We start from the raw sequence: 19,985 nt of genomic DNA, 5'->3' as shown, positions 1-19,985 counted from the left end.
TGGTTGTCGAAATCTCCGACCGTGTGTACAGGGGCTTAAAGATTCCACCTCACCTAATATCGCTCCCTCAACCTGAGGAGATTACCACCTCATCTAAAGCTGTTCCCTCAACCTGATTAGACCCCCTCATCTAATGCCATCCCCCCTGCCTGAGGAGACCTCACATCACTTGAGGAGACCTCACCTCACCCAATACTGTCCCCTCCATCCAAGAAGACCCCACCTCAACCAATGCCATTCCGTTCACCTGAGGAGACCCCACCTCATCTGAAATACCACCCCCTCCACTTGAGGAGACTTCACCTCACCCGATACTGTCCTTCCTGCATGAGGAGACCTCACCTCACGCAATATCATCCCCTCCACCTGAGGAGACCCCACCTCACCAAATACTATCCCCACCACCTGAGGAGACTCCACCTCACCTAATATCATACACAAGGTGGAGGGGACCACAAGAAAAACAGAAATGGAAGGCACGCACACATAGCTCTGAGGAAGGGAGTGCACCCTCGAAACATGTTAGCTGTACCCCGTGTTCTGTGCATGTCCATGACCATTGAATTTTGTGAGTACCCACTTTTATATAAAACTTTTTTTTATTAAATTATCTTTGGTAATGCACTAGGTGTGCGCACCTTCCATTTCTGTTTTTCTTGTAGTTGCTTTCGGATTACGCATCTGAGGAAGGTGTATACACCCAGTTCTGGATACCATATATACCTTTCACACCACCTCATATTTCCATAGAAGGGGAAGGTGCTTCACCAGAGACCTCAGGAGATTCCTGCTTCTCCTGCCTGTACCTACCTTCTTACTACCCATAGCAAGGTGTGATTGGACTGTAATTTCTTCACCCACCACTAGTTGTCCTCAATGCTCCATCTGCAACCCCTGCATTCTGTGCATCTAACTTAAGGGTAATATATAGGAAACACTAATGTATTTCATGGTACAAATTTCATGTCATATTTACAAACAGTATATGGAAGGAACATATTATGTGGTAAATATAGAGAGAGGGCAGGGAGAGTGCAAGGAAAGGACATAATGCAGAGAGGGGGAGGGAGAGGTGAGGGAGGAAGGGAGAGGAAAGAGAGGGGGAAGGGATAGATGAGAGGGGGAAAGGGAGAGGTGAGGGGGATGGGAGAGGGGGAAAGGGAGAGGTGAGGGGGATGGGAGAGGGGAGAAGGGAGAGGTGAGAGGAAGGGGAAGGGAGAGGAGGGGGGGAGGGAGAGTTGAGAGGGTATCAGCTGTGGAGAACAAGATAAGAATTTTGAAAAAAAAAAAATCACAGAATCACAGAATATGATTAATAATATATACAAAACTTTATTGATGAGTAAAACCCTCAATGGGGTAAATCTATAGAGAATAACACCTTCCAATAACCAGGTAATAATATTGGCGGCCCAATAATCAATCGGGATAATCGCGTCCCTTTGGGTAATGATCCATGACATGAAATCCTCCGGGAATAATACATGATCCTCATATACAATATATCAGACATGAAATGTAATCAGAACAATCGGTGGATAAATCCATTTAGATGATATAATAAAAATTGCAGCAAGTTCTCAGTGAAAGGCGAAACGGCTGAATGGACTCTGTTCTTATACAAGATAATGTCAGCAACATGGAGAAAGCAATTGCAGAGAGACACTGGGAGCCAGGAATGCCGTATATGTTAGATAGAGTTGCATCACTTTATTACACCCAAGGAGAGGAGAGAGAGGAGTGTGGAGCAGAGTGTAGAGAGGAGGATGGAGAGGAGTATGGAGGATGGAGAGGAGGATGCAGAGTAGTATGGAGGATGAAGAGGAGTATAGAGAATGGAGAGGAGGATGGAGAGGAGTATGGAGGATGGAGAGGAGTAGGACAGCAGTAAGAGGAAGATGCGGTCTCTTTCTCTGTATTAGTGATTTCTCCAGTCAGCTTTTATTAATGAGAAACTTTAGAAAATGTCTTTTTCCCGCCATGAATGAGTCTTAATAACGAGTCGGATCCTCATCACCATCATAGTAAGTATTGATAATATTGGAAAGTGCGGAATCCTACAGAGGGGAGAAGAGGGAATTCACAATGGGAGGCGACCATTATATCCATGAAGAGTAGAAGACTTTCCTTTAGAGGGTTGCAGAGAAGTCCGAGGTGTCGGTGAGGAGATCCTCTATACATGGAAGAGTTCCAGCAGACCCAACACCAGGACACAATCACCAGAAAAATCTGTGGCCATCTACAAGAGATAATTGTACAATTACACCGAGATATTATATTGTATACATTCCATGAAATGTGTCATCAATACATATATATGTGAATGTGATGTGAATATCATTCCATGTTACACAGGGACTCGTCATATCAGTAATTTGGCTACTTTCCATCCACAGAAGAATTGGGATCATGTGACCTGAGGAAGATCTGCAGATCCCAATATCAGCAGCAGAGCCGATTGAGGAGACGATTGTATTCAGAATATTGAAGGTCGGCCCCATTCCCATCCCTGGAACAGCCAGGACAGGTTTTATTATTTTCTGTTAGGAAGTGATCCAGATTTATAGAGAGGAGAAGCCGGAATCCAGGAACTGGACTGATCAGCACTAGAGATGGGCCAACAGTTCTATCCGAGCAAAAGTTCCCCCCGAACATCACCTGCTCACCCATTCACCAAACACCCAAATTTGCGGTTAGCTTGGCGGGATATTCACCCGCTAAGCACCCCCACAATGCACTGTGAGCTTCGCAGTGCATTCTAGAGGACCTAATTGGATGAAGCCAGCAGTCAGGTGCAAGGTTTCACCAATTACCTGGACAAGACTGCTAAACAGTAAGTGATGCCAGTCTGCCCGTCTGATTATGATTTACACCTGCATTTACACACAGCATGATGAGAGCGCTCAGGTAGTTCAGCATCACTCTTCAGTCTGTAAGAGACCACTGACCAGACCAAAGCACGCTCTCACCATGCCATGTGTAAGACATTGTGTGAGAGAGGGGCAGTTCTTGGGCCCAAAAGGTGTCTTGAATTTAAAGCAGTGGTGGTGCGTCCATAAAGGAATTTGCCTTGCTAACACTGACCCACCTCTCAGCCAATCAGGTGCACTGGGTCTGGGTGATTGGCTAAAACAACAGGTGCTGTGATTGGATGCCTAACAGGTGTCTAATTACAGGAGAGGAGGAGTGGAAGGGAGAACAGAAGAGATTGAGGAAGAAATGGAGGACACTGCTCACCGCCTGCCGCCATCACCTGCTGCCCACCCAAGACAAGGTAAGGGCCGGGCAGACGGTTGGCGGGGGCACAGTGGCAGCATTTCATGCGCACAGTGGCAGCATTTGGGGTACTGTGGCAGTGTTTGATGGGCACATTGAGGCTGCAATTGATGGGGGTCTTTCCAGAATGTTTTAGTTTGTTTGCGCCCCCAAAAATGTTGAGCCACCACTGATTTAACCCCTTCCCGCCGAGTGTACGCAGATATGCGGCCTTGGCTTTTGGGGGTTATACCAGGATGATGCACGCAGCCTCAGGCATCATTCCAGTACAGTTTTTTTTAGAGTGGGCGATCAGTTTTCCAGGGATAACAACTGATGCAGCTAAATGACGCTCAATTGTTATCCCCCCTCCCGCCGCCTCCCGACACTCTGACTGGTCCTCCCGTCCCCCCGGGAGACCCGATCCTCGATCCGCCACTTACGGCGGCTAGAGAGAGATGGGCACAAAGCCGTAAATGGCTTACTTCCAGTCTGCTGAATGTAAACATGGAAGTGACGTCACTTCCTGTTTACTTGGCTGCCAATGGAGCCAGATTTGAAAAAATATACAGTATTCAGAATCACAGTTTTTGGTGATCTGAATACTTTGAAGTGCCAAGGAGGTATTGGAGGTCTTTTAGACCCCCGATCCCTCCGTAAAGAGTACCTGTCACCACCTATTATTGTCACAAGGGATGTTTACATAAACACAATTGAATAATATAAAAATAAACAAAATACCCCTCTCCTTACTCAACTAGACCCCCCCTTTTTTAGATTCTCTTTATCTTTTACTACTGTTTATATACAGGTTTGGTTCACATTCTCAAGAATCATTTGAATTTTCAAACCACATAGGCCATTGGAAGCATTTTACCCATTCTCCAATATCGGAACAGGCTGTATACAGAACACTCCTATCCCATTCAATGTATTTACATTGATATCCTTCCACCGCCCCTACCTTGCCCCATTTTAGAATTACTACTCAAATACCACTTTAGTGTCGAATGTGCAATTGGAAGGCAGCTTTGACTGCATTTACTTCACACAATGTTCTGGAATATGTTTTTAGTTATTTTTAATTTGTATTTCTCTGCAGTATCATTCCCCAACAAATTGTTCTATTCCTTAAGTATTCGTGAAAATTAACTCTAGTCCCTTTTCCACATTATGACATCAAACTTTTCTGAAGTGACACTAAATCCCTCCACTGAGATCTCGAGATCTAATACTCTTTCCCCTTTTTTTTTTTAGTAGACTATTTAGTTGAATAGACCAAGCCTACAGATATTTACCTTAAAGAATGACATCATAGTATTGGTTAGAATTTCTTGCTATATGCCATTCGAGATTGTCGACTCTTATATGTACCGAATAATATTGTCACTTTTTTCACTCATACATATGTTATTGTTTTCGTTTATGATATTGTACACGTACAAATTCTTAATAAAAACTTCTTTAAAAAAAAAAACTTCAAAAAAAATAAATAAACAAAATAAATAAGACTTTTTTTTAGAGCGCCCGCATATGTAAACGGTGTTCAAATCACACATGTGAGATATCGCCGTGATTGTCCGAACGAGAGCAATAATTCTAGCACTAGACCTCCTCTGTAACTCTAACCTGGTAACCGTAAAAAAAATAATGAAAGCTTCGCCTATGGAGATTTTTAGGTACTGTAGTTTTTCGCCATTCCACGAGTGTGTGCAATTATAAATTGCGACATGTTTGGTATCTATTTACTCGGCGTAACATTATCTTTCACATTATACAAAAAAATTGGGCTAACTTTACTGTTTAATTTTTTTTAAATTCATGAAAATGTCCCTTTTCCCAAAAAGTTGCAATTAAAACACCGCTGCACAAATACCGTGTGACATAAAATATTGCAAAAATTACAATTTTATTCTCTAGATTCTCTGCTAATAAATATATATATATATATATATATATATATATATATATATATATATATTTTTTTTTTTTTTTTTTTTTTTTTGGGGGGTTCTAAGTAATTTTCTAGCAAAAAATATGGATTTTAACTTGTAAACACCAAATGTCAGAAATAGGCTTAGTCATGAAAGGGTTAAAGTGTATATATGATTTTCTTTTGTGTTTGTAATTGTGGTATATTTAGTACTGGCTGGCGAGAAGTGCAGTGTTAACAAAAAAAAACAAAAAAATTATATATATGTATATTAAATGCAGGACACCTTTTGGATTATATGATATATAATTGGGGGGAATATATTTTTAATGTGCCCTAAAATGAACTGTTATCTCTTTCCTGGGTTCACACTAGATGTGGTGCAAATTCACAGCAAATTTGCTGCGGTTTCAGCACTGCATCCAAATCGCAACCCGTCCATGTGATGCAATCAATTTGCAAAATGCAGCACAGTTTGCCAAATCGGATCGCATGGGTATGATCACCTATGTAATCTGATTCTGGTGTGGACAATAAAGGGTCCTGCACCAGTTTGGTGTGAATACAGTGTGATTTTAGCCATACAAATCCATGGCTCAAATCGCACCCCAGAGACACCACATGTAATTCACACAGGAATGTGCTGCGATTGCTGTGCGTATTACATGTGGTGTCTCATGCTGAGGCATTAAAGCCAGCTGCAGCATTCCCCTTGGAAGAGGTGAGCTCAGGTGTGTTTGGATCCTAGTCTGAACTATCCTGAGCTTTCCCACAGCCGCACATTATATATATATATATATATATATATATATATATATATATATATATATATATATACTCCTCTTGTATATGTGCAACTGCAGACCATGAAATGACTCGGCTGCATCTGATTGGCAGTGCACTGTGACAGGAGGGGGCCCGAGGGGGCTTAAATAACAAATATGTCATGCTTCCCTGATCTGTATAAAAAGAAAATGGGCTGCTCAGCCTAAAATGCCGAGGTCTATTTTTTGTCCCAGTCCGGGCCTGAGTGCGAGTATAGTGTAGTGTCAGTGTAGAATGTGAGTATAGTGTAGTGTCAGTGTACAGTGTGAGTATAGTGTAATGTCAGTGTACAGTGTGAGTATAGTGTAGTGTCTGTGTATAGTGTGAGTATAGTGTAGTGTCTGTGATTAGTGTGAGTATAGTGTAGTGTCAGTGTACAGTGTGAGTATAGTGTAGTGTCAGTGTACAGTGTGAGTATAGTGTAGTGTCAGTGTAGAATGTGAGTATAGTGTAGTGTCAGTGTACAGTGCGAGTATAGTGTAGTGTCAGTGTAGAATGTGAGTATAGTGTAGTGTCAGTGTAGAATGTGAGTATAGTGTAGTGTCAGTGTAGAATGTGAGTATAGTGTAGTGTCAGTGTAGAATGTGAGTATAGTGTAGTGTCAGTGTACAGTGTGAGTATAGTGTAGTGCCAGTGTATAGTGTAGTGTCAGTGTACAGTGTAAGTATAGTGTAGTGTCAGTGTACAGTGTGAGGTGAGTATAGTGTAGTGTCTGTGTAGAGTGTGAGTATAGTGTAGTGTCAGTGTAGAATGTGAGTATAGTATAGTGTCAGTGTACAGTGTGAGTATAGTGTAGTGTCAGTGTACAGTGTGAGTATAGTGTCAGTGTACAGTGTGAGTATAGTGTAGTGTCAGTGTAGAGTGTGAGTGTATTGCTAGTATAGTGTGTGAGTGTAGAGTGTTAGTATACTGTTAGTATAGTATGTGAGTATAGTGTAGTGGGTGTGTGTAGAATATTAGTATACTGTTAGTAGAGTGTAGTGTGTATGTGTGTGTGTAGAATATTAGTATACTGTTAGTAGAGTGTAGTGTGTATGTGTGTGTGTAGAATATTAGTATACTGTTAGTATAGTGTGTGAGTATAGTGTAGTGTGTGTGTAGAATATTAGTATACTGTTAGTAGAGTGTAGTGTGTGTGTGTAGAGTGTTAGTATAGTGTTGTGTTTGTAGAATATCAGTATACTGTTAGTATAGTGTGTGAGTGTAGTGTATGTGTGTAGAGTGTTAGTATAGTGTAGTGTCAGTGTAGAGTGTTAGTGTATTATTAGTATAGTGTGTGAGTATTTTGTGTCAGTATAGTGTAGTGTGAGTGTAGAGTGTAAGTTTACTGTTAGTATAGTGTAGTGTGTGTGTGTGTGTGTGTGTGTGTGTGTGTGTGTGTGTAGAATATTAGTATACTGTTAGTAGAGTGTAGTGTGTGTGTGTGTAGAGTGTTAGTAGAGTGTGTGAGTGTAGTGTGTGTGTAGAATATTAGTATACTGTTAGTATAGTGTGTGAGTATAGTGTAGTGTGTGTGTAGAATATTCGTATACAGTTAGTAGAGTGTAGTGTGTGTGTGTAGAGTGTTAGTATAGTGTAGTGTCAGTGTAGAGTGTTAGTGTATTATTAGTATAGTGTGTGAGTATTTTGTGTCAGTATAGTGTAGTGTGAGTGTAGAGTGTTAGTATAGTGTGTGAGTACAATGTAGTGTGTGTGTGTAGAGTGCTAGTATACTGTTAGTATAGTGTGTGGGTATAGTGTAGTGCCAGTGTAGAGTGTGAGTATAGTGTAGTGTGTGTGTAGAATATTAGTATAGTGTGTGAGTATAGTGTAGTGTAGTGTGTGTGTGTGTGTGTGTGTGGAATATTAGTATACTGTTACTGTAGTGTGTGTGTGTAGAATATTAGTATACTGTTAGTATAGTGTGTGAGTATAGCGTAGTGCCAGTGTAGTGTGTAAGTATAGTGTAGTGTGTGTGTGGAATATTAGTATACTGTTAGTATAGTATAGTGTAGTGTGTGTGTGTAGAATATGAGTATACTGTTAGTGTAGTGTGTGTGTGTGTGTGTGTGTGTGTGTGTGTGTAGAATATTAGTATACTGTTAGTATAGTGTGTGAGAATAGTGTAGTGTGTGTGTAGAATATTAGTATACTGTGTGAGTATAGTGTAGTGTGTGTGTGTGTGTGTGTGTGTGTAGAGTGTTAGTATACTGTGTGAGTATAGTGTAGTGTGTGTGTAGTGTTAGTATACTGTCAGTGTAGTGTGTGTGTAGAGTGTTAGTATACTATTAGTATAGTGTGTGAGTATAGTGTAGAGTGTTAGTATACTATTACAGTGGTGTGAAAAAGTGTTTGCCCCCTTCCTCATTTCCTGTTCCTTTGCATGTTTGTCACACTTAAGTGTTTCGGAACATCAAACCAATTTAAACAATAGTCAAGGACAACACAAGTAAACACAAAATGCAATTTGTAAATGAAGGTGTTTATTATTAAAGGTGAAAAAAAATCCAAACCATCATGGCCCTGTGTGAAAAAGTGATTGCCCCCTAAACCTAATAACTGGTTGGGCCACCCTTAGCAGCAACAACTGCAACCAAGCGTTTGCGATAACGTGCAATGAGGCTTTTACAGCGTCCTGGAGGAATTTTGGCCCACTCATCTTTGCAGAATTGTCCTAATTCAGTTACATTAGAGGGTTTTCGAGCATGAACGGCCTTTTTAAGGTCATACCACAACATCTCAATAGGATTCAGGTCAGGACTTTGGCTAGGCCACTCCAAAGTCTTCATTTTGTTTTTCTTCAGCCATTCGGTGGTGGACTTGCTGGTGTGTTTAGGATCATTGTCCTGCTGCAGAACCCAAGTTCGTTTCAGCTTGAGTACACAAACAGATGGTCGGACATTCTCCTTCAGGATCTCTTGGTAGACAGCAGAATTCATAGTTCCTTTTATCACGGCAAGTCTTCCAGGTCCTGAAGCAGCAAAACAGCCCCAGACCATCACACTACCACCACCATATTTTACTGTTGGTATAATGTTCTTTTTATGAAATGCAGTGTTCCTTCTACGCCAGATATACTTGGACACACACCTTCCAAAGAGTTCCACTTTTGTCTCATCAGTCCACAGAATGTTGTCCCAAAAGTCTTGGGGATCATCAAGATGTGTTGTGGAGAAATTGAGACGAGCTTTGATGTTCTTTTTGCTCAGCAGTGGTTTTCTCTTTGGAACTCTGCCATGCAGGCCATTTTTGCCCAGTCTTTTCCTGATGGTGGAGGCATGAACGCTGACCTTAACTGAGGCAAGTGAGGCCTGCAGTTCCTTGGACGTTGTTGTGGGGTCTTTTGTGACCTCTTGGATGAGACGTCGCTGCGCTCTTGGGGTAATTTTGGGCGGCCGGCCACTCCTGGGAAGGTTCACCACTGTTCCATGTCTTCGCCATTTGTGGATAATGGCTCTCACTGTGGTTCGCTGGATTCCCAAAGCTTTGGAAATGGCTTTATAACCCTTTCCAGACTGATAGATCTCAATTACTTTCTTTCTCAATTGTTCCTGAATTTCTTTGGGTCTCGGCATGATGTGTAGCTTTTAAGGATCTTCTGGTGGACCTTACTTTGTCAAGCAGCTCCTATTTAAGTGATGCCTTGATTGTGAACAGGTGTGGCAATAATCAGGCCTGGGTGTGGCTAGAGAAATTGAACTCAGGTGTGGACAACCACAGTTATAGTATGTTTTAACAAGGGGGGCAATCACTTTTTCACACAGGGCCATGATGGTTTGGATTTTTTTTCACCTTTAATAATAAACACCTTAATTTACAAATTGCATTTTGTGTTTACTTGTGTTGTCCTTGACTATTGTTTAAATTGGTTTGATGTTCCGAAACACTTAAGTGTGACAAACATGCAAAGGAACAGGAAATGAGGAAGGGGGCAAACACTTTTTCACACCACTGTAGTATAGTGTGTGAGTATAGTGTAGTGTGTGTGTGTAGAGTGTTAGTATACTATTAGTATAGTGTGTGAGCATAGTGTAGTGTGTGTGTGTGTGTAGAATATTAGTATACTGTTAGTATACTGTGTGAGTATAGTGTAGTGTGTGTGTAGAGTGTTAGTATACTGTCAGTATAGTGTAGTGTGTGTGTAGAGTGTTAGTATACTATTAGTATAGTGTGTGAGTATAGTGTAGTGTGTGTGTAGAGTGTTAGTATAGTGTAGTGTGTGTGTAGAGTGTTAGTATAGTGTGTGAGTATAGTGTAGTGTGTGTGTAGAATATTAGTATACTGTTAGTATAGTGTGTGAGTATAGTGTAGTGTGTGTGTGTGTGTAGAATATTAGTATACTGTTAGTATACTGTGTGAGTATAGTGTAGTGTGTGTGTAGAATATTAGTATACCGTTAGTATAGTGTGTGAGTATAGTGTAGTGTGTGTGTAGAATATTAGTATACTGTGTGAGTATAGTGTAGTGTGTGTGTGTGTGTGTGTAGAATATTAGTATACTGTGTGAGTATAGTGTAGTGTGTGTGTAGAGTGTTAGTATACTGTGTGAGTATAGTGTAGTGTGTGTGTAGCGTGTTAGTATACTATTAGTATAGTGTGTGGGTATAGTGTAGTTTGTGTGTAGTGTGTTAGTATAGTGTGTGAGCATAGTGTAGTGTGTGTGTAGAATATTAGTATACTGTTAGTATAGTGTGTGAGTATAGTGTAGTGTGTGTGTAGAATATTAGTATACTGTTAGTATACTGTGTGAGTATAGTGTAGTGTGTGTGTAGAATATTAGTATACTGTTAGTATACTGTGTGAGTATAGTGTAGTGCGTGTGTAGAGTGTTAGTATACTGTCAGTATAGTGTAGTGTGTGTGTAGAGTGTTAGTATACTATAAGTATAGTGTGTGAGTATAGTGTAGTGTGTGTAGAGTGTTAGTATACTATTAGTATAGTGTGTGAGTATAGTGTATTGTGTGTGTAGAGTGTTAGTATAGTGTTTGAGCATAGTGTAGTGTGTGTGCGTGTGTGAGTAGAATATTAGTATACTGTTAGTATACTGTGTGAGTATAGTGTAGTGTGTGTGTAGAATATTAGTATACTGTGTGAGTATAGTGTAGTGTGTGTGTGTGTGTAGAGTGTTAGTATACTGTGTGAGTATAGTGTAGAGTGTTAGTATACTGTCAGTATAGTGTAGTGTGTGTAGAGTGTTAGTATACTATTAGTATAGTGTTTGAGTATAGTGTAGTGTGTGTGTGTAGAGTGTTAGTATACTATTAGTATAGTGTAGTGTGTGTAGAGTGTTGGTATACTATTAGTATAGTGTGTGAGTATAGTGTAGTGTGTGTGTGTAGAGTGTTAGTATAGTGTGTGAATATAGTGTAGTGTGTGTGTAGAATATTAGTATACTGTTAGTATAGTGTGTGAGTATAGTGTAGTGTGTGTGTAGAATATTAGTATACTGTTAGTATACTGTGTGAGTATAGTGTAGTGTGTGTGTAGAATATTAGTATACTGTTAGTATACTGTGTGAGTATAGTGTAGTGTGTGTGTAGAATATTAGTATACTGTTAGTATACTGTGTGAGTATAGTGTAGTGTGTGTGTAGAATATTAGTATACTGTGTGAGTATAGTGTAGTGTGTGTGTAGAGTGTTAGTATACTATTAGTATAGTGTAGTGTGTGTAGAGTGTTAGTATACTATTAGTATAGTGTGTGAGTATAGTGTAGTGTGTGTAGAGTGTTAGTATACTATTAGTATAGTTTAGTGTGTGTGTAGCGTGTTAGTATAGTGTGTGAGCATAGTGTAGTGTGTGTGTAGAATATTAGTATACTGTGTGAGTATAGTGTAGTGTGTGTGTAGAATATTATTATACTGTGTGAGTGTAGTGTGTGTGTGTGTGTGTGGAGTGTTAGTATACTGTGTGAGTATAGTGTAGAGTGTTAGTATACTGTCAGTATAGTGTAGTGTGTGTAGAGTGTTAGTATACTATTAGTATAGTGTGTGAGCATAGTGTAGTGTGTGTGTAGAATATTAGTATACTGTTAGTATAGTGTGTGTGTGTGTGTGTGTGTAGAGTGTTAGTATACTATTAGTATAGTGTGTGAGTATAGTGTAGTGTGTGTGTAGAATATTAGTATACTGTTAGTATACTGTGTGAGTATAGTGTAGTGTGTGTGTGTGTGTGTGTAGAGTGTTAGTATACTGTCAGTGTAGTGTGTGTGTGTAGAGTGTTAGTATACTATTAGTATAGTGTGTGAGTATAGTGTAGTGTGTGTAGAGTGTTAGTATACTATTAGTATAGTGTGTGAGTATAGTGTAGTGTGTGTGTGTAGAGTGTTAGTATACTATTAGTATAGTGTAGTGTGTAGGTGTAGTGACGTGCTGTATATCCTTTTTCTTGGTTGCTGTGTGTTTTTTTTTTTTTTTTATCCCCTTTTTTTAAATTGTCAGTTGCAGTTTTTTCTGAATGTGACATCGGTTTTCCCCTTTTTTATTTAGAATTTTTTTTTTCTTACATTTCTGTGAGCGTCAATCCTCAATTTAGCCGCTTGTCACCTGCCCTCCATCAGATGGTGGCGGGGCGGTGCAGCTCTTGTTCTGGGATGATGTCATATGGCGGCGTCCCACAACGGCCGCTCTCTGGCGCGCAGCAATTACCACGGCAACGTGTCACTGACAGAGAGTGAGGAGAGGAGAGCCGATCAGCGGGACATCGAGGAATGTAATCAGGGCACTGATTATAATAAAGAAAAAAAGTGTCACATATAAGTGCCAACCATTGCCCACCAATGTCAGCTATCAGTGCCCACCAGGCGGCAGCAATCAGTGCCCATAACTGCCCACAAGTGCCACCAATCAGTGCCCATTAGCCATGCTAGTCAGTGCTGGCAATCAGTGCCACCTATCAGTGCTGCCCATGAATGCCCATCACTGCTGTCGATCAATGCCCATCAATGTCCCCCATCAGTGCTGCCCATCCATGCCACCCGTCTGTGCCCACCAGTGCTGCCTATTAGTGCCCATCAGTGCCACATATCAGTGCCCATCAGTGCTGCTTATCAGTGCTCATCTCAGCTGTGAAAGTGTGGGGGTCACTGTCACTCATAGAGAGAAGGCGGGGCAGAGGCACCAATCAGATGACAATGGAGGCGGAGCTGTAGCAGTGATGTGATGGGCGGTGCAGCCAGTGTGTCACCGCAGGCTTGTAGTACAATAGATGGGAGCGCGCATGCGCGGGTGCCCCTATCAGATCAGTGGTGTGAAGGGGGCACCGGTCACACAACAACACAGGAAGTGGGCAATACTGAGCAGAAATGATGCCATTTAGAAGAGGAAAAGAAGAGAAAGATTACTATTAGGCCGCGTACACACGGGCGGACTGTTCGCCCAACCTTGTCTGCTGAACAGTGTTTGGGCGGACAGTCCGCTCGTGTGTGGGCTTTCAGCGGACAGTTTCAGCGGACAGTTGGACGGACAAAGTCTTTCGGAAATTCCGAAAAACTGTCCGCTGAAACTGTGTTTGAGCGAACAGTCCGCCCGTGTGTGGGCCTGTCCGCTGTACTTTCGAAATGAGCGGACTGTTCCCGCTCGGAAAGTCCGCCCATTTCGAGCGCGTGTACAGGTAGGCGGGGCCCGCGAAGGAGACGTCGCGGGCTCCGCCGCCTGGAATGGGCTTAAAGGGGAACCCCAACGCCGAAAAAAATCGGCGTGGGGGTTCCCCCCAAGTCCACACCAGACCCTTGTCCGAGCACGCTACCCGGCCGGCCAGGAAAGGGGGGCGAGCGCGCCCCCCCTCCCGAGCCGTACCAGGCCGCGTGCCCTCAACATGGGGGGTGCCTTGGGGAAGGGGGGGCCGCGCGGCCCCCCCACCCCAAAGCACCTTGTCCCCATGTTGATGAGGACAAGGGCCTCTTCCCGACAACCCTGGCCGCTGGTTGTCGGGGTCTGCGGGCGGGGGGCTTATCGGAATCCGGGAGCCCCCTTTAAGAAGGGGGCCCCGGATACCGGCCCCCCACCCTATGTAAATGAGTATGGGGTACAATGTACCCCTACCCATTCACCTGTGAAATAAAGTACAAAAAAAAACACAACACATGGAAAAAGTATTTTATTGCACAGCTCCGGGGTCTTCCGTCTTCGGGGGTCTTCTCGCCGGACTCCTCCGCTATGTGTGTGTAGCTCTTTTGCTAGCGGAGGAGTCCGGCTTTCTTCCTCCCCGCCGCCGGCCTCTTCTCCCGACTTCGGGGGTCTTGTCCCCCTCTTCGGTTCTTCTGCCGGGCCACCGCGCCTGGTCCGGTGGCCCGGTCTTCTGTCGCCGTCTTCCGTTCTTCTGTCGCCGCCTTCGGTTCTTCTGCCGGGCCACCGCGCCTTCTTGTAGCTCTTTTACAGGCGGTGGCCCGGTCTTCTGTCGCCGTCTTCCGTTCTTCTGTCGCCGCCTTCGGTTCTTCTGCCGGGCCACCGCGCCTTCTTGTAGCTCTTTTACAGGCGGTGGCCCGGTCTTCTGTCGCCGCTGTCGTCGTCGCCGCCGCCGCCGCCTTCCGTTCTTGTTCTTCTTCTTGTTCTTTTTCTTCTCCTGGAGATGTTGACTCGACGAGCTCTCCGGCCGGAATGCCAGGGACACGCTCCGCTGCCACTTATATAGTGACAATGGGGCGGTGTCACATGGTATATGTCACATGGGTTGGTCACATGGGTTGATGTCACATGGGGACTATGACATCGTAAGGGGGCGGGGTCACCATGTGACCAACCCATGTGACATATACCATGTGACACCGCCCCATTGTCACTATATAAGTGACCGCACAGCGCGGCTCTGGCATTCCGGCCGGAGAGATCGTCGAGTCAACATCTCCAGGAGAAGAACAAGAAGAAGAACAAGAAGAAGAACAAGAACGGAAGGCGGTGGCGGCGACGACGACAGCGGCGACAGAAGACCGGGCCACCGCCTGTAAAAGAGCTACAAGAAGGTGCGGTGGCCCGGCAGAAGAACCGAAGGCGGCGACAGAAGAACGGAAGACGGCGACAGAAGACCGGACCAGGCGCGGTGGCCCGGCAGAAGAACCGAAGAGGGGGACAAGACCCCCGAAGTCGGGAGAAGAGGCCGGCGGCGGGGAGGAAGAAAGCCGGACTCCTCCGCTAGCAAAAGAGCTACACACACATAGCGGAGGAGTCCGGCGAGAAGACCCCCGAAGACGGAAGACCCCGGAGCTGTGCAATAAAATACTTTTTCCATGTGTTGTGTTTTTTTTTGTACTTTATTTCACAGGTGAATGGGTAGGGGTACATTGTACCCCATACTCATTCACATAGGGTGGGGGGCCGGTATCCGGGGGCCCCCTTATTAAAGGGGGCTCCCGGATTCCGATAAGCCCCCCGCCCGCAGACCCCGACAACCAACGGCCAGGGTTGTCGGGAAGAGGCCCTTGTCCTCATCAACATGGGGACAAGGTGCTTTGGGGTGGGGGGGCCGCGCGGCCCCCCCTTCCCCAAGGCACCCCCCATGTTGAGGGCACGCGGCCTGGTACGGCTCAGGAGGGGGGGCGCGCTCGCTCGCCCCCCTTTCCTGGCCGGCCGGGTAGCGTGCTCGGACAAGGGTCTGGTGTGGACTTGGGGGGAACCCCCACGCCGATTTTTTTCGGCGTTGGGGTTCCCCTTTAAGCCCATTCCAGGCGGCGGAGCCCGCGACGTTTCCTTCGCGGGCCCCGCCTACCTGTACACGCGCTCGAAATGGGCGGACTTGCCTCCGCCTTACGTGGGCGAGTCCGTTCATTTCAAAAGTTGAGCGGACTGTTTGGCAAACAGTTCGTTGAAACAGTCCGCTCGTGTGTGGGCAAGTCCGCTCATGCAAATTTTGAGCGGACTGTTTGCCCAAACTGTTTGACGAACAAGGTTGGGCAAACAGTCCGCGCGTGTGTACGCGGCCTTACTGGAATTCTATATTTAAGGATCAGAAAGAGAAAATAAAAGCTGAGAGTTGATGTGACTTTACTCTGATATCATCCATTCCGGACATTCTCTTCATATCCGGATCCGTGTATTACCTGAGAGGGGGAGGGGCTCCCACACACCATCTTCTTATCTTCTTCTCTTTATAGATACACTCCAGCCTCTTCCTCCTACACCCCTTCATAGAAGAATAAAATGAGAGTGTTAGAGGAGGAAATGTTGCTGTGATGATGGAAGGGGGAGGGGCTCATACTGAGCTCTGTAAGAAATGATGGAAAAGAGAGGGGCCCTCACCATGGCAGGGGCCACACACTCATCTCCATCCAACCATTGGGATAGCAGACTGTATGCCGGGTGTGCTGGGCTGTCATGTGTACAGGCTGAGAACACACATCTGATTGGCTCAGTTATACTGACACATTGGATGGACCTCGGGGGATGGGGGGTATTTTTCTGTAAAGGTAAAACCTTGTGGAAGATTGTAGGACCTGACTAAGATTATTATTGGTGGATCTGATTCTCCCATCCCCCATCTGTAATGATAAAACTTGGGATGAGGAATAAATTCTCCATCATCTGGGAAATCTGTGACTGGCACAGGAAATCTCAATCATCTCTCTCATTATCTGTATAACTACAGAGACCTCCAATGGGCTCTACAGAAATTGTATAGAATGTTTGTCACCCGTCCTTCCATCTTCATTACAGAGCAGCCCGGGTGTCAGAAGACCTTCCAACAACGTCCCACCTCCATCATTCATCTCCATCATCTCACCTCCATCATCTCACCCCATCATCTCATCTCCATCATCTCACCTCCATCATCTCACCTCCATCATCTCACCCCCATCATCTCACCTCCATCATCTCACCTCCATCATCTCACCCCCATCATCTCACCTCCATCATCTCACCCCCATCATCTCACCTCCATCATCTCACCTCCATCATCTCATCTCCATCATCTCATCTCCATCATCTCACCCCCATCATCTCATCTCCATCATCTCATATCCATCATTTCACCCCCATCATCTCACCTCCATCATCTCACCTCCATCATCTCACCTCCATCATCTCACCTCCATCCTCTCACCTCCATCATCTCATCTCCATCCTCTCACCTCCATCATCTCATCTCCATCATCTCACCCCCATCATCTCACCTCCATCATCTCACCCCCATCATCTCATCTCCAACATCTCACCCCCATCATCTCACCTCCATCATCTCACCCCCATCATCTCACCCCCATCATCTCACCCCCATCATCTCATCCCCATCATCTCACCCCCATCATCTCACCCCCATCATCTCATCCCCATCATCTCATCCCCATCATCTCACCCCCATCATCTCATCCCCATCATCTCACCTTCATCATCTCACCCCCATCATCTCACCCCCATCATCTCATCTCCATCCAATGTTGTCTACATTTTACTATTCACATTCTAAGACTTAGTATGTGTGTTACCTCCAATATAACAGATCTTACCCTCTATACACAGAGAAGCCGGCATTCCGGAGGACCTCACAACGTCGTCTCACTTCTGACTCCGACATCTTCTCATCATCCTCCAATGTTATATACAGATCGGTCAGAGTTCGGTTTGTGGAGATAACGGAGCAAAGATCATCACAGCTCCATAATGTCCCTTTACATTTATAGACACTGGAGGGAGAAGCAGGAAAGAGGTGAAATGTTCTTCCAGGGAGGGGCAGAAGTAGACACATCCAATGAATAATCAGTGGGCGGGGTCTTAGAGAATGAAATGTTGGGACATTTGGATGGAATATTGGTGGGACCTCCCTGTGAAATGGAGGTAAGTTGTCACCCACCTGAAAAGTCTTAGTGTGGGGTTACACTGTTGCGGGTACATTGTAGTGACGTGGTAACGCACACATTGGAGCTGTGAATGGCTCCATATAGATTCCCTTTCACACTAAACTGCGGCACATCGATGGGAACCGACCACATAGGAAATAATGGGATTTCTACTTCACATGCGTCTCTGTGCAGCAAAATCCATGAGGATCGCTAAACACACTGACAAGTGATGATAATATGTCAGCAGATCAATCAATCATTGGACAGTCGGCCCTCGGATGGAGCCAGGTGATGTAATTTCCTGCCTGGACCTGAAACAGGAAGTGGCGCTGGTGAGTGATATTATTTACTGCCCAATTGGTTGCTGGATATGCTGACATATTATTGGTTGTCAGTGCATTTATTGTAAATAAAGAGACAATTGTTTTGAAGGACGTGCTTCACTAATGGTGGCATTTTTATTTTATTTGGAGTTCTATATCCAGCCAATCAGGAGGGACCAGATCCCTATAAGGGACCCCACACTTGTGACAGCTGATCTTGTGGGAAGTCCCCCGGGCCCATTGAGCCCCCCAGAGGGGGGACAAGCACATGACACCTATATTGTATATGGGGCCAATACCTGAGGGGGCATTTCATCAGCACGGAGGTGGAGGACTCTGAACACACTTCATGTTGTAGTGACACACTGGAGGGGGCGCCATCATTGAGGAAGATTGATCACAGATATATAGACTTTCCTCTTATATATCCAACTAGATACATTCATTTTACAGCACTGGAGTTGTGGCATCAATTACTTGTAACTAGTTATTGTTTTATTACATTCATCATTTCCATTAGCAATGTATTAGTTTGTAATATGTATTCACAGCACTGGGGTTGTGGTATCACCAGCCAATCACAGCACTGGTACTTTGGTATCTCTTAGGCCCCTTTTACAGGGGACGGATCAGTAATGATCCGCTTGCTCAGTAGGGATCGCTCCATTGTCCCCGCTGAGCCGGCGGTGGACAGGGCGGTCACTCTGTGCAGGGACTGCCCTGTCAGCTCTCCGCTCTCCTCTATGGGGATTGGATGAGGACGGACCGTCTGTCTGTGTTCATCAGATCCGCTCTGCAGACGGATAGAAAAATAGGATTTTCCTCCGTCTGCAGAATCGGACAATTGCGGAGGCGGACAATAGCGGGTGTCTGCGGATGAACATCCCCCATAGGGATGCATGTATGTCCGTATTTCATCCACAAACGGATGGATGAAATACGGACATACGGCCCACATGTGTGAAGGGCCCTTAGGGTGAAGGACATTACAAGGTGTCATGCTCTGATTCTGGTGATATTTGGACACAGATCTCTATACATTCCATGTTGTTGGTAACATACAAATGTTTTCGCCCCTCAGATCTTCTCTATAGGTGAATGATGTGTACGGTGCCGATCTGCTTTGCTGGGAGGGTATCAATAGATGTCCTCCCTTTACAAGCTGGCCACACCCCCTGCAGGGAGCGCGCGGCATGCGCTGTGATCACCCAAATCAATGAGACTTGGGTGATCACAGATTGGAGTAAGGGGTCGATCCCGGCCCTTTACCACGTGATCACCTGTCAGCCAATCACAGCTGATCATGTGATGTAAATAGAGTACCGGTAATATGTGTAAAATGGACCCTCGCGCCACTATGTGCTAAACATAAAATAGATCAATGTGTGACAAAATAGAATATATAACGAAATATAATGAAACAACCTGTGGAATAAAAAAGTGCAAGTGCTGCTAAATCAAACAAAAATGCAGCGGGACAAAATAGTAAACACAAACTATCACTAAAATAAATAAAAAAGAGCCCTGCGCAAATAATACCACAAAAAAATGAATAATATATATAAATGTGAAAAAACAAGAGTCAATGAAAATATTTCAAAATAGACACACCAATAGTGTAAGTGTGTAGTGAAAACACTGGAGAAAGAACAGGACCAAATGTTCCAAAAAATCAGGCTCCCAGAACTCTCACCTCAGAGATGGAATAATAAGGCAAAAGAAAATGATTCCAATGAACTTCTCCTTCACTTCTCTGTGCACAATCACCAAATGGTATAAACTTCTACCACTAGAGGGCCGATTCAACCTCTTATGAGTAATACTGCAGCATATGTATCCTTGTGGTATGAAACTTAAAGAAAACACAGAGGGGAGGGGGGAAGGGAGAGAGAAAGGGGACTC

General features: G+C 44.4%; 1 protein-coding gene across 2 annotated transcripts in view; it reads right to left on the bottom strand.

Annotated features, from left to right (window-relative positions):
* Positions 1–1,307: 1,307 nt before the first annotated feature.
* Positions 1,308–19,985, bottom strand: part of LOC143962226 (NACHT, LRR and PYD domains-containing protein 3-like) — a 102,146-nt gene continuing 83,468 nt past the window's right edge. Inside the window, exons 7-9 of one of the 2 annotated variants that reach the window (XM_077471557.1) lie at positions 17,428–17,604; positions 16,024–16,106; positions 1,308–2,239 (exon numbers count right to left, since the gene is read on the bottom strand). In XM_077471557.1, coding sequence (XP_077327683.1) covers positions 16,058–16,106; positions 17,428–17,604 — 226 coding nt within the window. In that variant the 3' untranslated portion in view covers positions 1,308–2,239; positions 16,024–16,057. Of the gene's footprint in view, positions 2,240–12,695; positions 12,714–16,023; positions 16,107–17,427; positions 17,605–19,985 lie in introns of those variants that run through there. The other variant, XM_077471558.1, reaches the window with a different exon arrangement.

The sequence above is a fragment of the Lithobates pipiens genome, unplaced genomic scaffold, assembly GCF_037356315.1.
Source record: "Lithobates pipiens isolate NorthernLeopardFrog02 unplaced genomic scaffold, aLitPip1_a1.2 Scaffold_8, whole genome shotgun sequence".
Lineage (NCBI taxonomy): Eukaryota > Metazoa > Chordata > Amphibia > Anura > Ranidae > Lithobates > Lithobates pipiens.
The sequence above is the reverse complement of the archived record's forward strand: the minus strand, read 5'-3'. Positions and strand labels throughout refer to the sequence as shown.